This window comes from Heterodontus francisci, chromosome 19 (genome assembly GCF_036365525.1).
Source record: "Heterodontus francisci isolate sHetFra1 chromosome 19, sHetFra1.hap1, whole genome shotgun sequence".
Taxonomy (NCBI): Eukaryota; Metazoa; Chordata; class Chondrichthyes; order Heterodontiformes; family Heterodontidae; genus Heterodontus; species Heterodontus francisci.
Window position 1 is genome coordinate 42,491,504 of NC_090389.1, and position 19,157 is coordinate 42,510,660.

Here is a 19,157-nt window from a genome sequence, read left to right on the forward strand (position 1 = left end):
AAGATGGCCTGCTTCCACCTCCGAAACATCACCCAACTGCGAAACTGCCTCAGCCCCTTGTCTGCTGACACCCTCATCCATGCCTTTGTTACTTCTGGACTTGACTTTTCTAATGCTGTCCTTGTCGGCCTCCCACCGTCCACCCTACATAAACTTGTGCTAATCCAAAATTCTGCCCATATCTTAATGCGCACTAAGTATTGTTCACTGATCACCCCTGTACCAACACTGGCTCCCAGTCTGACAACGCATCAATTTTAACATCCTCATCCTTATTTTTAAATCCTTCCATGGCTTCACCCCTCCCTATCTCTGTAATCTCCTCCAACATTTATGTAACGCCTTGAATGTAATAAAATGTCACAAGGTGCTTCACTGAACTTATAAAGCAATATTAAACACTGAGCCATATCAGGAAATATTAGAGCAGATGATCAAAAGCTTGGTCAAAGAGATAATTTTTATGGAGCATCTTAAAGGACGAAAGAGAGGTCGAGAGGTTTAGGGAGGGAATTCCAGAGTGTAGGGCTTTGGCAGCTGAAGACACAGCCACCAATGGTGGAGCAATTTAAAATTGGGGATGCCCGAGGTCAGAATTAGAGGAACACCGATATCAGAGGGTGTGGAGCTGGGGGAGATTACAGAGATAGGGAGGGTACATGCCATGGAGGGACTTGAAAACAAGAATGAGAATTTTAAAATTGAGGTGTTGCTTAATGGGGAGCCAATACAGGTCAGCGAGTACAGGAATGATGAGTGAAAGGGACTTGGTGCGAGTTAGAATGTGGGCAGCAGAGTTTTGGATGACGTTGCATTTACAGACTAGAGCATGGGAGGCCACCGAGGAGTGTGTTGGAACAGTCATGTCGAGAGATAATAAAGGCATTGATAATGCTTTAAGCAGCAGATGAGTTGAGACAGGCGAATTCGAATGATGTTACTGGTGGAAATAGGTTGTCTTAGTGATGGTGTGAATTTGTGATCGGAAGCGCAACTCTGTTAGATGTGACACTGCAATTACAAACAGTCTGGTTCAGCCTTAGACAGTTGCTCGGGAGAGGGATGGAGTTGCTGGCTAGCGTGTGGAGTTTGAGATGGGACAAAAGCGAATGACTTCTGTCTTCCCAATATTTAATTAGAGGAAAATTGCTGCTTATCCAGTACTGATTGTCAGACAAGCAGTCTTGACAATTCAGAGACAGTGGAGGGGTCAAGAGAGTTGGTGAGGTAGAGCTGGGTTAATCAGCATATATGTGAAAACTGATGCTGTGTTTATGGATGATGTCCTTGTGGGGCAGTGTGTAGTTGAGAAATAGAAGGGGTCAAGGATAGATCCTTTAGGGACACACCAAGAGGTAATGATGCGGGACCGGGAAGTGAAGCCATTGCAGATAGTTCTTTGGCAATAATTAGAATAGCCTCACAAGCCTTTGTTTGAGATCCCTACACTCCAATTGTGGTCTCTCGCGCATCTCTGATTTTAATTTCTCCACCATTGGTAGTTATGCCTTGACCCGAAGCTCTGGAATTCCCTCCCTTAAACCCCTCTGCATCTCTGCCTTTCCTCCTTTACAGTGCTCCATAAAATGTACTTCGTGACCAAACCTTTGGTCACCTGTCCTGATTAGCTCCTGCTGTGGCTTGGTATCTAAATTGTTTTTATTGGTAATGCTCATGGTGTTTTACTACATCAAAGGCGCTGGATAAATGCAGGTAGTACTGCATCTTTCCTGCTGGTACTGCATTGTGGTTTTAATTGAACCGATGCCAAAGTGTATTCTAATATCACTGCAGGGAGCTAGTATCAAAAACAAAAGTGCCTCCAAGCAAACCATTCAAATTTAGTTCAGTGTTCAAATTCAGTTCAGCTTTTCATTCATTTTTGGTATTGCATTTGGACCACATGCGCCAACACAGTTGTCAAGCCACCCAGGTACAAATGTCATTTTTGGGAAGCCTGCAAAAAATAAGCTTCTTTCAAATATCTTGCATAAACCAGACTATATACTGAAGAAGGTTTCTAAAGCCATGTGAGCTATTTTCTACTATTAGTAGCTTCTTGGGTTGTCTGCTTTTGTATAATTATTGTAAATAAATTTTACTTGGTTTTAGTCTGAACTTAATGTACTGACTGGTACTTCCTACTTTTGGATAGTGTGGTGGGCATCCCACATAACCTATGGTGCATTGTACTGCCGTGGCTCAGTGTAGCACTCTCAGCTGAGTCAGACTGTTGTGGGTTCAAGTACTAATCTAGAACTGGCACTCTGTTGGCAGTACTGAGGGAGTGCTTCACTGGCACAGGTGCCGTAATTCAGATGAGGCATTAAATCTGCCTTTTTGGGTGGATATAAGCACCATTTTGTAGGAGATCAGTAGGAGAGTCCTGGTTCATATTTATCCCTCAACCGTTATCACTACAACAGATTATCTGGGCAGTTGTCTCATTGCTGACTATGAAACCTTGCTGTGTTTAAAGTGGCTACTGTGTTTCCTCTATTAAAGCACTTAATTAACTGTAGAATGCTTTGGGGTATGCTGAGGTTATGAAAGGCACTACATAAATACAAGTTTGTTCTTTTTACCATAATAAGGGTAATTGTTCGACACGTGGCATGCTTCTTTATTCGTGGTATGCATACGGCCATAAGTTGTAGTTCGTATGCGGTTGGAGTAAGCCTGAATTGTAATATTGTGTGTTGTGGATGTACTTTTACTGTCCAGGATTCTTGACTGAGATGTTCCTGACCTACAATAAAAACAAGAATATCATGTAGTTACGAAGGCAGTAGTCCGTGTTATAAAATAGATTAATAGTTATATAATGAGTTGAAACAATTCTTAACTTTATTCTCAGACATTTTAAAAAGATACAAGATTTCAATGAATCTTTTTACAGACGTAAGTAATAGTTCCTGCTGAAATCCAGCTATTTCTCGTCACTGATAGCAATTTTGCAATTTACTGTCCAAGCTGCAATTTCAACAGACTCCAACCTTATTAAAGTTAGTGACCAAAAATCAGACTTTCAGCTTTTGGTATAGATGTGTTCCCTCTGAGATAAATACCTTGAGAAAGGCTTGCATTTAAAATTTATTTGATCATGAAATGTACTGTTCATTACAGTTCTTGGAGCTCAGTAGATCTAAGATATTGATCTTGTTACAAAAAAGATATTCAGGAATGTACATGCTGAAGATCTGATCCTTGATGAAGTAGTTTATGGTCCATTGTGGTTTTAAAATGGTTTGACTTTGCCACAAATTCTTTGCCACCTTCTCAACATTGTGATGACTGAAACTGTTATTTTCCCTCTTGTCAATTTTCTCCTGACTATCTACTGGGCTACTACTTCATATATGTTGGTGACCCAATTGACCATTCTTAATTTTTGTGCCTGGACAGTGGAGGCTATTTGACTGTGGGAGTTTGGCATCACAGCCATGCTTGATCCTGTACCTGTCCAATGTCCACACTTACATTCCAACAGGGATTAGAGCAGGAACCAAAACACCATGGTCAGTTGTAGGACCCTAACCACCTCCCAGCCAAATAAATTAACTGCAAAAACCATGACTTGAATCTGTGGCATTTCTGGATTGAACATGTGCTGACTGCTATAACCAGTTGAACCATCAAGGGAACTGTCCTGAAACAAATTAACACCCACACCTATAAAACTAGTTTCAGTCTTGGTCTTTGAATTAGTTGATCTCCATTGGGCCAGTGCTAGAAGCACTGCAATTGGCTGCAGCATCACTGATTTGAGGGATGGAACATCCAGTTTCTAACCCTGATCTCTATACATTGACCATTACTGAGAGTGTGTGTTTATGGATACAGAATCCAACTGGGTTGTGATTTCCCTACCCAGCCCCACCCTACCCTTACAGGCTACTGGCAGCCCCTGTTGAAGCTTGCCTAAGATTAATAGGTTCTTGGTTGACTGTAGTCTGTCATGTATTTCAGTGAAGAAGCCAACATCTTTGAGAGAGAGAAAAAAAATGGTTCTATCAAGAACAGTTTTAGCTAATTGAAAGTGGTGTATTCTCCACTCATCACTGCCTGCTGTAATTCACCCATATTCTTTTTACATAAAGCTTCGACCTTTCTTCCAATTTTCCCTCTAATTTTAAGGAAACTGCTTGATACAGTTGTTTGCATTCAGCATCACAATGTTTCCATGTGGACAATCACCTCATGCAGGCTCGGACTGATTCCAAACATGCCAGCCAGCACAGGCTGACTGCATAGACCGGTGTAATAAAATTATATTTTAATTTGAAATGTAGTTATTAAACTGACTTAGCATAAAGTACCAAAAGACAGTTGAGCTTTCTCATGCCTGCTTCATCTACATTGTTGGTCTCCCTGCATTTCACACATTCTTTGGAAAACCAGTAGATCCTTACATGGCAGTTCTGTTAGGTATCGCGAAAGCAGAAGCTAGATGCTTAAGTGGGAGACAAAATTGTATGACAAATCTCCTAGCTGAGCGCTTCCTGCTTGTCATCTCAACGATGTTATTTGGGGTAACGGTTGGGAACAGCCTGTCTCAGTAATCTGTTGGTGAGGAATGGTTTATATAGATAAGTTGAGTGGCCTGAAGAGACTAGGGAAGGAATTAAAACAATTATTAAAATCTCAATTTTTATCAAGGTTAAAAGTGCTGAGGGTCTGCTGCAATTTTGAAAGTGGTATCTTCAAAATGAGAGGTTAAACTGAATAGTTCAGCTTGAATTAGTATTAAAGGTCATGACGCTGTTTGAGCAGCAAGTTTTCCTTGGTCCTGGCCAGTGTTCCTCTCCAAACACCTACAAAATACGTTAATCGATTATTCATCTTTGCTGAGTGCAAAATGGTTGCCATGTTCACCTATATTATTGAACATTGTATGTAAAATATTTTGAAACATTTGAGAGACTTGAAAAAGTGCTTATATAAAAGCAAGTTTTATTTATGATGGTAGAATGTGGAACTGAATAGTTAATGAAGTTGGAAATATGGTTCACTCTAGTTAACTCACTGCAAACAGTACTACTTGTGTTTCAGAATTTCACATCATTATTAGTGGATTGGATTCTATCATCGCCCGACGATGGATCAATGGGATGTTGGTATGAATAGTACTACATATATTTAATGGAGAGTAGCAGTTACTCCAGAATGATTACATTGCAACAATCCAGTGAAGGAGTTCAGATAACATAACCATAAGAGCAAAGCTCGGGCATTGTAAACTAGTCACCCATTTACCAGATGAGGTTAAAACAGAAAATGCTGGAAACGCTCAGCAGGTCAGGCAGCCATCTGTGGAGAAAGAAACAGAATTAATGTTTCAGGTTGGTGACCTTTCATCAGAACAGCATCTTGCCTATACCTGTTTATGAGACTAGTTTTATTCGGTTTCCTTTCTCCACCCCAAACAGATAACCAGGGTCCTCGAGGCATTTGTGTGCTGGTGATTGACAGTATGACATCCCTGTGTTTTTGAGTAATTAACCGATAATTGAAAAATACTATTGCTGTGTATCTCGGAAATACTTTTGCCAAGTGGTTTATGGGGGGTGGTGGGGGAGAAAAACGCAACCAAGTGAGACCAGCTCCATAGCTTGAAAAGGCATTGGATGAAGTTATGCTGGCCAGGACATGATGGTTTAGTTTCTGTCTTCATGTAATCTATTCTACTAAGTTTCTATGTATAAAATAGTTTAATATTTGGTGTTTTGCATGAATATGAGATGTACGAAACTGCATTCTGATTTTGCACTTTTTTAATGTGTAATTAAATTTTTGTCTTGTTGCGCCTTTGTTGTTGCAAATACTTGGTTGATTGCATCTGTTTTTTGGATTTGTACCAGTTCTCTCTCTCTCTCTCTCTCTCATTTGTACATTCCAAGTATTGGCAAGCAGCTCCTGTAATTAAGAAAACCTGTTCAAGACTATACTACTGTTTCAGATTCACTTAGTGGCTTCGAAGAATAAAATGTATTAATTATCTCAGCCCAAAATAAAAGGTAGTGCACCATTGAGTCAGAACGGAGTTTGTTAATTGTGTATCAATTGTGTTTTAGATGTATGCAGGTTGTGGGCATTAACTAGGGATTCACTTGAACCCTATAAATAGACAGACTAAAACGGTGATTGGGTTAGGAAGTGTATGCTTGTAATGTGTAACTCTAAATAAGTATAAAAGTGTGTAAAGATTGGTTGCAGTCCTATCCTTTAGCAACTGGCTTTCTGGATTAGAACAGAGTTTTAATTGTGTAATTTAATAAAATAAATGGTTTTGCAATGAAACTGGAGCAATAATGGAATATTTTAATTTTGTATAATGACCAAAGGTTAATTTCTGAGATTTGTATGCATAGTCTGCATTCTCTCAAGCTAAAATGGCTTCTAGAATTTAATTCTGCTATCATGATATTTAAGGGAGCTGAGACGACGCATCAACTATTAAGTATTAAACTCCCTGTACGTTTATAGTAGTCATGGTGAGAGATTCTGTATACGGAATGCTAAATGGTAGTGGAGAGCAATGTGTTACCAATAGCACATTTAGGGTAGGGACTTAAAATCACCATGCGGTATCACAAAAATAATATTTTTTTAAAAATCTAGGATAACTCCATTCAGATCACCGCATTATACAATTTGCAAATTACAAAGTGATTTGGCTGATAAAAATGTAAAATAAAACAAACCCTATGTGTTCTCCAGAAAAACGGCTGACTTATTTGTTGTCTCAAGCTACACCACTTTTCCCTGACTCCCCTTCCTCTAAGGCACTAGCTAGTAAGAAACATTTATCCCACGTGTGTAAGGAAAACCTTCATTTCCTGCTCAAGAGTTCTCATTGGGCCTTCAATCCTTGTGGAGTTAATTCATTATCCACAGTTCCTCATTGATTATCCTTTTTATGTTTATATAATTGAAGGCGATTTTTCAAAAATACATGTATTTGTTGCCCATAGATATCCCTGCTAAACTTTGAAGATGGAACACTAGACCCAAGCTCCATTATACCATTCATTGACGGTGGAACTGAAGGGTTTAAGGGTAATGCACGTGTTATACTGCCAGGAATGACTGCATGTATAGAGTGTACACTGGAACTGTACCCTCCTCAGGTAACTTATAGCTTTACAAAAATGTTACTGATCCAGCTTTGGACCTGATCAGTTCAGGGGTGAAGTTATTCATTTAAGAAAAAGTATTCAGTTGTCTTCTATTCCAAACCACTGCTTCCATGCCCCAACTCTGGTTCAGTATTTTAAGATAATTCATGTCTCTGATTTGTTACTTATGTCTCCCAGTTGTGCTCTTCAACTTTTTTTTCTTCTTGAGTACATATTCTTTAGGCTTCCCCCATTAACCATCATGTTGCTTTACCTAGTTTATTTTTACTTATGGTGACATCTCTTGGATCAACATACATTATTCCAGACAAGTCCACAGCTGATTCTTGGGCCTATCAATGTTACACTGCTTTTGGTCACTGGCATGTGTGAGAGACTTCCAAGTTATTTTCCCTCCTCTTAGTATTTCCCTCAATGGTGTGTTTAAAAAAAATTGGAACCCACTTTTGGGAGAATTGTATCTCTTTTTGCTTGTTTTATATATCTGGGAAATTTTAATTGGGCAGATTATTTTAGTTACCTCACATATGCTTGTCAACCAGCATAGAAAATCCAAATTTTTCACAGCATTTTTAGATATATATATAATGGGAACTAATTTTGCATTTTTTTTTCCAGATTAACTTTCCTATGTGTACCATTGCTTCTATGCCCAGGCTTCCAGAACATTGCATTGAATACGTCAGAATCTTGCAGTGGCCCAAAGAAAGCCCATTTGGAGGTAACATTGCCCAGACCAATCTTGTTAATTGAATCAGTGAGCACTCCCATGGTCTGTCTATTCATCTGTCTCAGAATGCTGTTCAGCTCTGTGGTTTTTTCAAACAAGTTATATGCAATGTCCAGTAAAAGGGTTTCAGAAGTGTCCCATATGACTAAATTAATATGTTTCCATTTGGCAGGTTTGGTTTCCGTCACACAGTCGAACAATGGTTCCATTTTTACTCATCGCCACCCCCCCCACCCCCCCTTTCCAATTAATTTAGTTCAAACCCTCCCCAACCACACTAGCAAACCTCCAGGTGAGGACATTGGTCCCAGTCCTGTTGAGGTGCAAACTGTCCCTTTTGATTAGGTGCCTTCTGCCTCAGAACTGGTCCCAATGCACTAGGAATCTGAAGCCCTCCCTCCTGCACTATGCCTCAAGCCTTGCGTTGATCCTCCTGATCTTCCAGTTTCTACTTGCTGGCACATGGCACCAAGAGTAATCAAGAGATTACTACCTTCAAGGTCCTACCTTTTAACTTCCTCCTCGGCTCCTGAAAGTCTTGACTGTAGAACGTCAATACCTGCCCCTACATTAATAGTGCTGATGTGTACCACAACTTCTGGCACACTCCCTTCCGCCTGCCACATATTCTGGCCCTTATCCGTGATGTCCTTTGCCCTGGCACCGGGGAGGCAACACACCATGCGGGATTGACAATGACAGTTATAGAAACGCCTGTCTGTCTCCCTAACTATGGAATCTCCTATAACAACTGCATTTCTGTGTTTTGCTGTTCCCCCTGTGCTGTCCCTTACTCATTGGTGCTTTGGTCTGGACTGCATTCCTTCAAGGTGTCATCACTCCCAGCAGTCTCCAAATGTTGAGTACCAGTTTGAGAGTGGCACGCACCATAAAAACTCCTGCACTTCCTGCCTCTTCTCTTCCGGATGGTTGCCCATCTACAATCCTGAACACTCTTTGCCTATGGGCTTCCCACCTCCTGGAACGTACGATCCAGGAAACTCTCAGCTTCCCTGTTGCTCTGCAGTGACTCCAGCTGCTCCATCAGCTCAGAAACCTTGAGCTCGAGCTCAAGCAGCTGGAGACACTTCCCACACGTGTGTTTCCCCCAAGATGATGATGTGTCCTTAAGTACCCACATGGCACAGGAATTGCAATCAACAGGTCTCAGCTGCCCATTCATGATCTTAAAAAAAAAAACTGTCTTCCCTCTTTTAGAAACTAGTTAGTGTTTTGTTTAAACTATTCATTTTAATTAATGCCACTGGACCTGAGCTCTCGTGCCTTGCTGTCTCCCACTCCCTTACTTGGACCACTCTTTGTTTCCTTTTAAAATACCAGAACAGCACCAATAACTGGCCATAATGCAGAAATTGCAACTAAATAGGTAACCTTACTCAGGAGTGAGATCAGCTGGTATTGGAAACAGAAGAATTCACACAGATGCAGATTGGATTATCTTTTGAAGTTGGAGTTTTGGCCCATTTTGGTTGGAACTTTATTCTGCAAGTATCCAGTGCTATCTTTGAGATGCTTGTTTCGGAAAGTGCGCTGGGAAGTGTTTCAGTTCCCAGCATTGACTTATTTTGCTCAACAAAAAAAAAATTGAAATGTCTTGTGGTTTAATGTTTAACTTGAGATTCCCTTATTGCCAGTACCAGAATGTGTTACCAAAATGAAGTGCTTGTTTTTCCTACAGAGGGTGTTGCACTGGATGGTGATGATCCAGAGCATATACAATGGGTTTTTCTGAAATCACTTGAAAGAGCTGCTCAGTTCAACATTACTGGTATCTCATATAGACTTACGCAAGGTATGCCCGAGAAATGGGGATATGAATTTTTACATATTTGTATTATTTTAAATCTAAATACATGTTGATGGGCCTTTTACCTTTTTTCCAGGTGTTGTCAAGAGAATTATCCCTGCAGTAGCATCTACCAATGCAGTAATTGCAGGTACAGATAGTGGTTAAGTAACATTTTGAGCTAAGTTTTTTTGAATGCCAAAAAGTGTTTTGTTTGCATTAACTTTGTGGCTGTGAGTTTTAAAATGATAAAATCTATGGAAGCAGGAAGAGTGCAGTATCAGAACCAATACACCATTTAATTTTACTTCTCCTAAAGGGTAGACAATTGTTTTGAGGAGACTCTGAAACATTTGGCAATTCTGTGCTTGTAACTGTCGGAACTGTTTGTCCGTCATGAATTCCGTTGTTACCATTGACGAAAGGGTCGAGAACCTATTTAAGGTGAATGGCAAAAGAACCAATGGCAACATGAGAAAAAACTTTTACGCAGTGAGTGTTTGGATCTGGAATGCACTGCCTGAGCGTGTGGTAGAGGCAAATTCAATTGTGGCTTTCAAAAGAGAATTGGATAACTACCTGAAAAGAGAAAATTTGGAGGGCTACAGGGAAAGGACAGGAGAATGGGACTAGGTCTTGCAGAGAGCCAGCATGGATATGATGGGCTGAATGACCTCCTATGCTGTAACCATTCTATGATTCTGTGATTCTTATTCTTTTCGGAATTCAAAGTGAATGGATAGGCAATTTCCTTGACTTACGAGGTTTACTTACAGTTTAGAGCATTGCTTTTGAGTAAACTGGCAGTAATCCAACTACACAACTTCTGTCTTTAAGCAATAAAGGTATTAGAGCCATTGCATCTCTCATAAGCAAATGCAAAAACTTCTAATCCAGGGCAGCCAGCAGAGATGGGAAGTACAGATATTTTTCTCTTGCTTAACTTCTTAAACTTGATCAATTATTTCATAGTCTGCTGTCTGCATAATTCATTATGGTGTGGGATTAATCACTTTCCTTTTAGACATCAATCTGGTCACCAACTTGCAGAAACACATTTTATACAGAATTGTTGCAGCTTACAGAGCTAGGTCATCTTCCCATCAATCTGGGCTGATATCACACCTAGGTCCTAGAAATTTTTGGACAGTGTGGAAAACAACTGCAATGTCATCCAGTCCCCTCTGAATTGTATTCCAAATTGCTGTTTTCAAGATTTTCAACATGGGGAAGCAAAGCCTTCACTCAGACAAAAACAAGCTTTCATTAAACAATGTTATACATAGTACTACACTCTCTCCATATTTCGAATAATTCCAATATAAATATTCGAAAAGCTTGAAATTAAAATCCTACATTTGTATTACGCTTGTAGTTTAAAGCAGTAGTGCAGAGTTTAATTTCTGCTTAGTTGTTGAATAGAAGATACCCCACACAACGAGTGGTTTACAATGATGTCCATTCTGTTTATGAAGGAGGAATGTGCAACAGTTATTGTACCATCCATTTCAGTACAATATGCAGTATTCTATTTGTGCAGCAAAATTATCTGTGGAATTTTAGTCAGTGTAGAGATCATGAGGGCTTAGCAGATATTGCTAAATTCAGTATTCTCTCTCAAAAGTAACTAATTATCGTGATGTAATTTGTTGCACAGTATATCCTTTGTAAAAGATGCACTTGCACTTCTGGCATACTTTGGAGCAAATACTCTCATGAACTTAGAGTATCTGAATTGTTGCAATACCGGGAGAAAACAACAGATGGCAACACAGCTTTTTTATCTTATACTTGATACAGTAGAACCTTGAAATTGCATGCACAATGGACCAATCAAATCTATGATGTAGATGGAGAGCCATATTGACACATTGTTTTATTTTTCAAAAATATACTTCATAAAAATTGGCAAAAATACGTTACAAAACAGTTCAAATTTCACATTTCAGAAAGTATAATACAGATCAGATTTCTTCGATACAGAAACATGAAGTGCCTCACAATTCTTGCCATTCCATGTTATATGCAGTGCACATTTGCATTACATAGCAAAAAACGTTATTGTGCATACAACCCGAGGGGTTTTACACGGGTTCCAGACCCTCAGTATGCTATGGCGGGAGGACCCTATACCTTTCCCCATTGAGCCTTTGTGGTGGCTGCCCCAAGCTTTAGTGCGTCCCTCAGCACATAGTCCTGGACCTGAAATGTGTCACTCTGCAATACTCAGTTGTGGACAACTCTTTACACTGGAGGACCAGCAAGTTTCAGGCAGACCAAAGTGTGTTCCACACCGAGTTAATGCTCCTCCAGCAACAGTTGATGTTTATCTCGTTGTGCGTCCCTGGGAATAGCCCGTAGAGCACAGAGTCCTGTGTTACACAGCTGCTCGGGATGAAACTCGACAAAAACCAGTGCACCTCTTTACTCACCTGCTTTGCAAAGGCACATTCCAGAAGGAGGTAGGCGATGATCTTTTCCCCCACCAAAGCCACCTCGAGGGCAGCGTGCGGAGGTGGTGAGACTCCGGACGTGCAGGAAGGATCTGACAGGGAGGACCCTTCTCACCACCAACCAAGCTATGTCTTGGTGCTTGTTTGAAAGTTCTGGTGATGAGAAATTCTGCCAAATGACTTTGACAGTCTGCTTGGGGAACCATCCGACAGGATCCATAATCTCCTTTTCCCGTAGGGCCTTGAGGACATTCTGTGCAGACCACTGCCTGATGGGCTTGGTGGTCAAAGGTGTTTTTCTGTACAAACTTTTCCACGAACGATAGGTGGTATGGCACGGTCCAGCTAAATGGAGCGGTCCAGAGCAATATGACCAGACCCATCCTTCGCATCACTGGGTACAGATAGAACCTAAGCACATAGTGACTCTTGGTGTTTGCATACTGGGGTTCTACGCACAGATTGATGGTCATTAGGATGAGGGAAACGTTGGGTACATTTTTTCCCCTTTATCTAGAGGTTTGAACATCTTGTCATTGTGGACACGGTCCATTTTTGATCTCCAGATAAAGCGGAGCATGGCTCGGGTGACCGCCACAGCACAGGAGTGGGGTATGAGCCAGAACTGCGCCACGTACAGTAACAACGTGAGCTCCTCTCACCTGATGACCAGGTTCTTGCCCACAATGGAGAGAGAACGTTGCTCCCACCTGCCCAGTTTCTGTTTTACTATGGCTACTGTTTCTTCCAATTTTTGGTGCATGCCCTGGCCTCTCCGCACCATATCCCTAGCACCTACAGGTAGTCTGACTTGACATTGAAGGGGACAAAGGATCGGTCAACCCAGTTCCCAAGGAGCACAACCTCGCTCTTGCCGCGATTTACTTTGGCTCCCGAGGCCAGTTTGTACTGGTCGCAGATGCTCATCAGCCTTCAAACGGATGGCGGATCTGAGCAGAAGACAGCAACGTCGTCCATGTACAGGGAGGCTTTGACCTGAGTGCCACTGCTGCCTGGGATTGTCATCCCTCTTATGCCCGCATCCTTCCTAATGAACTCAGCAAAAAGTACGATGCAGTAAACAAACAAGACAGGGGAGAGAGAGCAGCCCTGTCTGACTCAAGATTGGATCGGGAAACTTTCAGATTCCCACCCATTGATTGAGACTGCGCTACTGATGTTTGTGTGGAGCAGTTTGATCCAATTTCGGATTCCCTCCCCAAACCCCATTTTGGAGAGCACGTCCATCATGTATATGTGTGATATCCTGTCAAAAGCCTTCTCCTGGTTCAAACTGATGAGGCAGGTGTCCATCTCCCTATCCTCTACAAAGGTGATCATATCCCTGAGTAGGGCAAGACTATCAGAGATCTTCCTGGCGGGTACAGTACAGGTCTGATCGGGGTGAATCACCAACTCCAGAGCAGACTTGACCAGACTGCCGATGACTTTGGACAGAATCTTGTAGTCTACATTAAGCACTGAGATAGGCCACCAATTTCTGATTTCCGCCCTCTCCCCCTTCCACTTGTGGATGAGGCTGATGATGCCTTTCCTCATGGATTCTGACATTCTGCCGGCCAGAAGCATACTCCTGTACACTTCCAGCAGGTCTGGGTCAATCCAGTCCCACAGAGTCGAATACAACTCGAAACAGGTTGTATCAAGAACAGGTCTCGAAAGCCCTGACAGCGTTTGTTAGCTCATCCAGAGTTAGCGGTTTGTCCAGTCTCTCCCGCGTGCTGTCATCTAAGCCCACCGTGAGAGATGACAGGAAGGACTGGGAAGCTGTGCTGTCTGTGGGCTTCACGTCATACAGCCCAGCCTAGAAAGATTTGCTGATCATTAGTATGGCAGACTGCAGTGACGTCACCGAGCCGTCCTCTTTCTTCAGGCTGCTGATCGCAGAGCTCTCTCTGTGTACCTTTTGGAAGAAGTAACGCGCGCACGTCTCATTCAATGGAGTGGACTCTGGACTGGAAGATAATCTTGGAGGCCTCCATGGCAAAGTACGATAAAGAACCTCTTGATCGCCTTAATCGCTTCCTACCAGTGCACCGGAGACTCAAAGAAGGGTTTTGCAGTTCTTCAACCTTTGTAATCCCTTTTGAGTTCCTCAGAGTTCTCTGGGGTCAGCAGTGTTACATTCAGCTTCCATCCATTGTGTATTCCCTTGCTTTGTTAGTCCTCCCAAAATGCATTACCACACACTTTTCAGGATTAAATTCCATTTGCTACTGCTCTGCCCATCTTACCAGCCTATCTATATCTCCCTGTAATCTAAGGATTTCCTCCTCACTATTTACAACACCACCAATTTTTGTGTCATCTGCGAACTTACTGATCATACCTCCTATATTCTTGTCTAAATCATTAATGTACACTACAAACAGCAAGGGTCCCAGCACCGATCCCTGTGGTGCAGCACTGGTCACTGGCTTCCAATCGCAAAAACAGCCCTCAACCATTACCTGGATCCCATGAGCTCTTACCTTCTTAACCAATCTCCCATGTGGGACCTTATCAAAAGCCTTACTGAAATCCATGTATACTACATCTACTGCGTTACCCTCATTGACACATCTAGTCACCTCCTTGAAAAATTCAATCAAGTTGGTAAGACATGATCTTCCCCTGACAAAGCCATGCTGACTATCCCTGATTAATCCCTGCCTCTCCAAGTGGAGATTAATCCTGTCTGTGCTGTATAACTCTATGACTCTATGTCCCCCTGCCAATCTGCTGGTCGTCCTGTAAGTGACAGTCAGCCAGTAGGAGGCACTGGTCAGAGAAGAACGCCAGCTTGACATCGGTGGAATCTGACCGTGAAAGCATGGGACACAAACAGGAAGTCAATCCTGGAACGGGCAGACCCGTCCGGTCTTGACCAGGTGTATCTAAGCTGCGCTCTGTCTATAGGGGTTGTGAAGACATCGTGCAGTTTGGCATCTTTAACTGTTTCCATTAGGAATCTGGACGTAGCGTCCAGTTTGCTGTCGTCACTGCCGGATCATCCAGCTGCGTCAATGATGCAGTTGAAGTCACCACCTAGAATAACCGGCCTGGATGTCGCCAGCAGCAGTAAGAGCTACTGAAGGACGGTCAGCCGCTCGCTGTACATGGACCGGGGCGTAGAGGTTGGTTAACCGGAGCGGAGCATTGTTGTACATTACGTCTGCTACAAGGAGGCGACCGCCCACCACCTCCTTAACTTGGGAGATGGTGAAGTTGCCTCCCTGCAGCAGAATACCCAGGCTGGAGGAACGGGAATCCTTTCCCCCTGACCAGATCGATGGCCCGTGGGACCACCATCACAACTATTGCCTGTAAGTGCTGAGGTGCAGTATCCCACACTCCTGCAGAAACAGTAGATCAGCTTTGACCTTGCCGAGGTAACCGAAGGTCGAAACACATCATGTAGTGGATTTAACGCTACGCGTGTTAATAGAAGCAATCTTTATACCAGTTTAAAACTTGATGTTGCTTACCACAACAGGTGTCCTTACTAGTCCCAGTCCTTCGGTATTTTCCTGCACACCCATAGTGTGCACAAGCTGTTGCACATGCATTGGGCTCACAAAACCCTTCTGGTCACTCACGGGGCATTTGTTCTGCTGGGGTGACATCATGGGAGTCTTGTAGGCAGCAAGGTTTGGGCTGTCCTTTGCTGGTGGTGTCTTTCCTCTCTGTTCCTCTTTGAGGACGTTTCTGCTCCCGGCTTCCCGGAGCTGGAGTGCGTTGGATGCTTCGCTGCTCTCGGTCTCCCGGAGCTGGGGTGCACTGGGCATCTCGCTGGGTTCAGTGCTTTGGGGTTGGGGCCGGCTTGGCCCTTCGCTGCTTCCAGTGCCATGGAGCTGGGGGGGCTTTCTCTTCCAGCTCCTTTGTGTTCTGCTGCTTCTTTTGCATGTGCCGTCTTTCCGGCCCTTCCTCGTCCGATGAGGAACAACTGTCATAGTCCGTCTCAGACAGTAGCCTCCTCCTGCCACTGGTTTGAGTGGTGACCTTTTGCTTTTTTGGGGGCTTCATCTCTCTGATTTTCCTTTGGACAACTTGCCACTGACCAGATTGTCCCACTGCTGCTTCCTCCATTGATTCTGTCTGTAGAGGAGGAGTTTTGGGCATGGGGTAGGTGTTGGGTCGCTGGTTGCAGCTGCCTCCCTTTCTTCTCCTTCTCAGATAAACTTTCTTTGCGGGGAGGATTGCTTGTCTCTCTCCCAGCACCAGACATGTTCACCATTCCTTCTCCTGGCCTTGGACTTTGCCGCCTGTGCATAACTGAGGCAGCGTTTGGGGCAGGTTTTGTAGAGGTGGCCTGCCTCACCGCGCAGATTGCTGTACTTACTCCGTTTACAGTCCTTGGTCTGATGGCCTCCTTCTTGCAGTTCTTGTAGATGACTGTGCTGCAGTTGGCCGCCATATGACCAGATTTGCCACAGATACGACATACTCTAGGCTGCCCTGCATAGATCAAGAAGCCTCGACTTCCCTGGTAGCGAAGCTGGAGGGGGGATGGATGATGGCTCTGTTGGCATCGTCCTTCAAGGTCACCTTGACCTGCTGCTTGCTGATCCAAATCCCAAACGGGTCCTTGACATCAGTACTGCTGCTGGCCGCCTTCAACATACCTCGCGCGGAAGGTGAGTACATCCCCAACGGGGCCATGAGGGTTGTAGAGGTGGAATTGTCGCCACCCGGTCGCGTTGCGACGGCAGCATGAAGAGCAGCTCCACTGTGAGAATCGACAGTGGTGCCTGGTTTCCCCTCTCCTTGAACACCTTCAGGAACTTGATACATCCTGCCACATACGTGAACGTCACGTCAAAATATCCACTGCTGGGGAAGTCTTGCAGGCAGAAGATGTCTGCAGTTTTGAATCCACCGCAGTCAATAAGGATTTTCTTAATGAAGAAGGTACGGCCAGCAGGTGCACCTCCTTCCTTATCCTTTACTGCCGCCTGGACTATGTTACGCACTCCCTGGCCTGAAGCTCTAGATTTGGTTACAGCCATTTTACTCAAAACCTACCTGGAACAGGATCAAAGGCCACTGATCATGGTCTCTCCCCTGCCAGGTACACTAAGTAACCTCGACTTCCACCAATTGCAAAGCTGGAAGGAGGGTGGAGGATGGCTCCAAGGTTACCCTGACTTGCCTTTGGCTTGTCGAGATGACAAAAGTATCCTTGACCTCCATACTGTTTCCAGCCACCACAACGTACCTGCTGAGGAAGGTGAGCACATCCATCACAGGGATATGGGGATTGTATATATGAATGGTCACCACCCGGTATCGTTACGTTGGCAGAGTAAACAAAGGCTCTGCAGTGAGAATTGACAACGACGGCTGGCTTCCTTTCTCAGGATTTTGATGCATCCCGTGACATTTTTAAATGTCACATCGAAGTATCCAGCGCTTGGGAAATCCTGCAGGCAGAAAATGTCCGCCGCTTCAAACCCACAGCACTCCAACAGGATCCATTTTACAAAGAAGGTGCGGTCCACGGGGGCTCGTTGGACTGAGGTCTTCACTGTCGCCCTGACAGTGTTGCGCATCCCTTGACCCGGAGCTCGGTTACTAGCAGAACCATAGCTCAAAAGTTTTTGTTGTCGCCGCCGCTACCTTTGATCAGCTGATATCCATGAAAACCTTCACACTGAGCACTTACAAGTGCCCCTGGGAGTGTATCAAGACTTCTCCCCTGCCAGGTACTGATACATTGTTAGCTCCTTTAATAGTTCTGTCATGTCGTATACCAGATTGAAATATATTTGTGTCCAGAATAAAGTCTGAAAAGGCTAAACTCCATCATCGTAAAATTGCAAAACCTAAAAGTTAAGGAGACAAATGACTATTTGAGGATTTGATATAGTCTATCTTTGAGTAAATGTTGGCAGAAACGAGATAGGAAGTTGTCTTTCGCACTATTTTGTTAATTATTACTTACTGGTTGAAGATATTAATCTTTTTGGTAATATATTAAAGATTGATTTTGAAATAATGGAGCTTTTCCTTCCATAGCTGTTTGTGCAACTGAAGTATTCAAAATTGCATCAAGGTAAATTTTTTACTTTTAAACAATGTCATTTATGGTTTTGATAATCTTGTGTGCGTTCAATAAAGGTTTAAATTGCCCAGTGTTACTTTTTCAGTGCATATATTCCTCTGAATAACTACTTGGTGTTCAATGATGTAGACGGCCTTTACACCTACACGTTTGAAGCAGAACGTAAAGTGAGTACCCAACATTTATAAAGCGGAGGCAAATATTTATCTATCGATGGGTGTGATTTGCAACTCTTTTTTTTTCTGCCCTGTAAATTTTTTTTTTAAATCCGCTTTTAGCGTCACCACTGCATAGGAGGGCATCTTTAATGTGTGAATATCTGGAATAACATAGCTATCTGAGCTAAACGAGCATCAATGTATACGTATTAGATCAAGGAGCATTGCAATGTTGTGTATGTCTGTGTCCCAATCCACACACGTGTCAAAACTACCTAGGGTCCTAACCCCGTAATAGCAGAATAAATGTGACGGAGACCTTGTGTTTGTGCTCAACAATGCAGTGCAGGCAAAGTGTGTAGCCAGAGAGGCAGGTGGGAGCTTATAACTCTTAGAAGAAATGTACAAAGCAGTGATGAAGCCTGAATACTAAACCTTTTACCTTTTAAATGTGACCCCAGCCGTGGAACATTCCTTTGAGAGACTTAAATCTTGAAAAATGATTACCTCTTCAGTTATGACAATGTCCAAGTCTAAATAGAAAACAATATGGAATGCTTAACTAATAATCAAGTTGAGAAACCCTGTTCACCAAAGGCACAGATTGGATAAAGCTGAAGAAATGGACAAAAACAAGATGCTTGTCTGGTGAGAAGTTCTAGTGCAGAATTTAATTTTCTACTTTTGGAGACTTTCAGCAGCTGCCAATCCTTTTTCAGTTATTCATTATGAAAAGTACTTGATCACACCAAACCTATGATATGTACTTCTGTGATGAATTGTTGCCCAAATCGCAGTGAGGAAAT

The 19,157-nt window shown here is 43.0% G+C and overlaps 1 protein-coding gene across 3 annotated transcripts in view; it reads left to right on the plus strand.

Annotated features, from left to right (window-relative positions):
- The window catches only part of uba3 (ubiquitin-like modifier activating enzyme 3), a 68,362-nt gene that overhangs the window by 31,993 nt on the left and 17,212 nt on the right, over positions 1–19,157 (plus strand). For all 3 annotated transcript variants that reach the window (XM_068051544.1, XM_068051545.1, XM_068051546.1), the window contains 8 exons: positions 2,858–2,901; positions 5,053–5,117; positions 6,975–7,130; positions 7,758–7,860; positions 9,569–9,682; positions 9,774–9,827; positions 18,148–18,184; positions 18,279–18,360. In XM_068051544.1, coding sequence (XP_067907645.1) covers positions 2,858–2,901; positions 5,053–5,117; positions 6,975–7,130; positions 7,758–7,860; positions 9,569–9,682; positions 9,774–9,827; positions 18,148–18,184; positions 18,279–18,360 — 655 coding nt within the window. The remainder of the gene's footprint in view (positions 1–2,857; positions 2,902–5,052; positions 5,118–6,974; positions 7,131–7,757; positions 7,861–9,568; positions 9,683–9,773; positions 9,828–18,147; positions 18,185–18,278; positions 18,361–19,157) is intronic.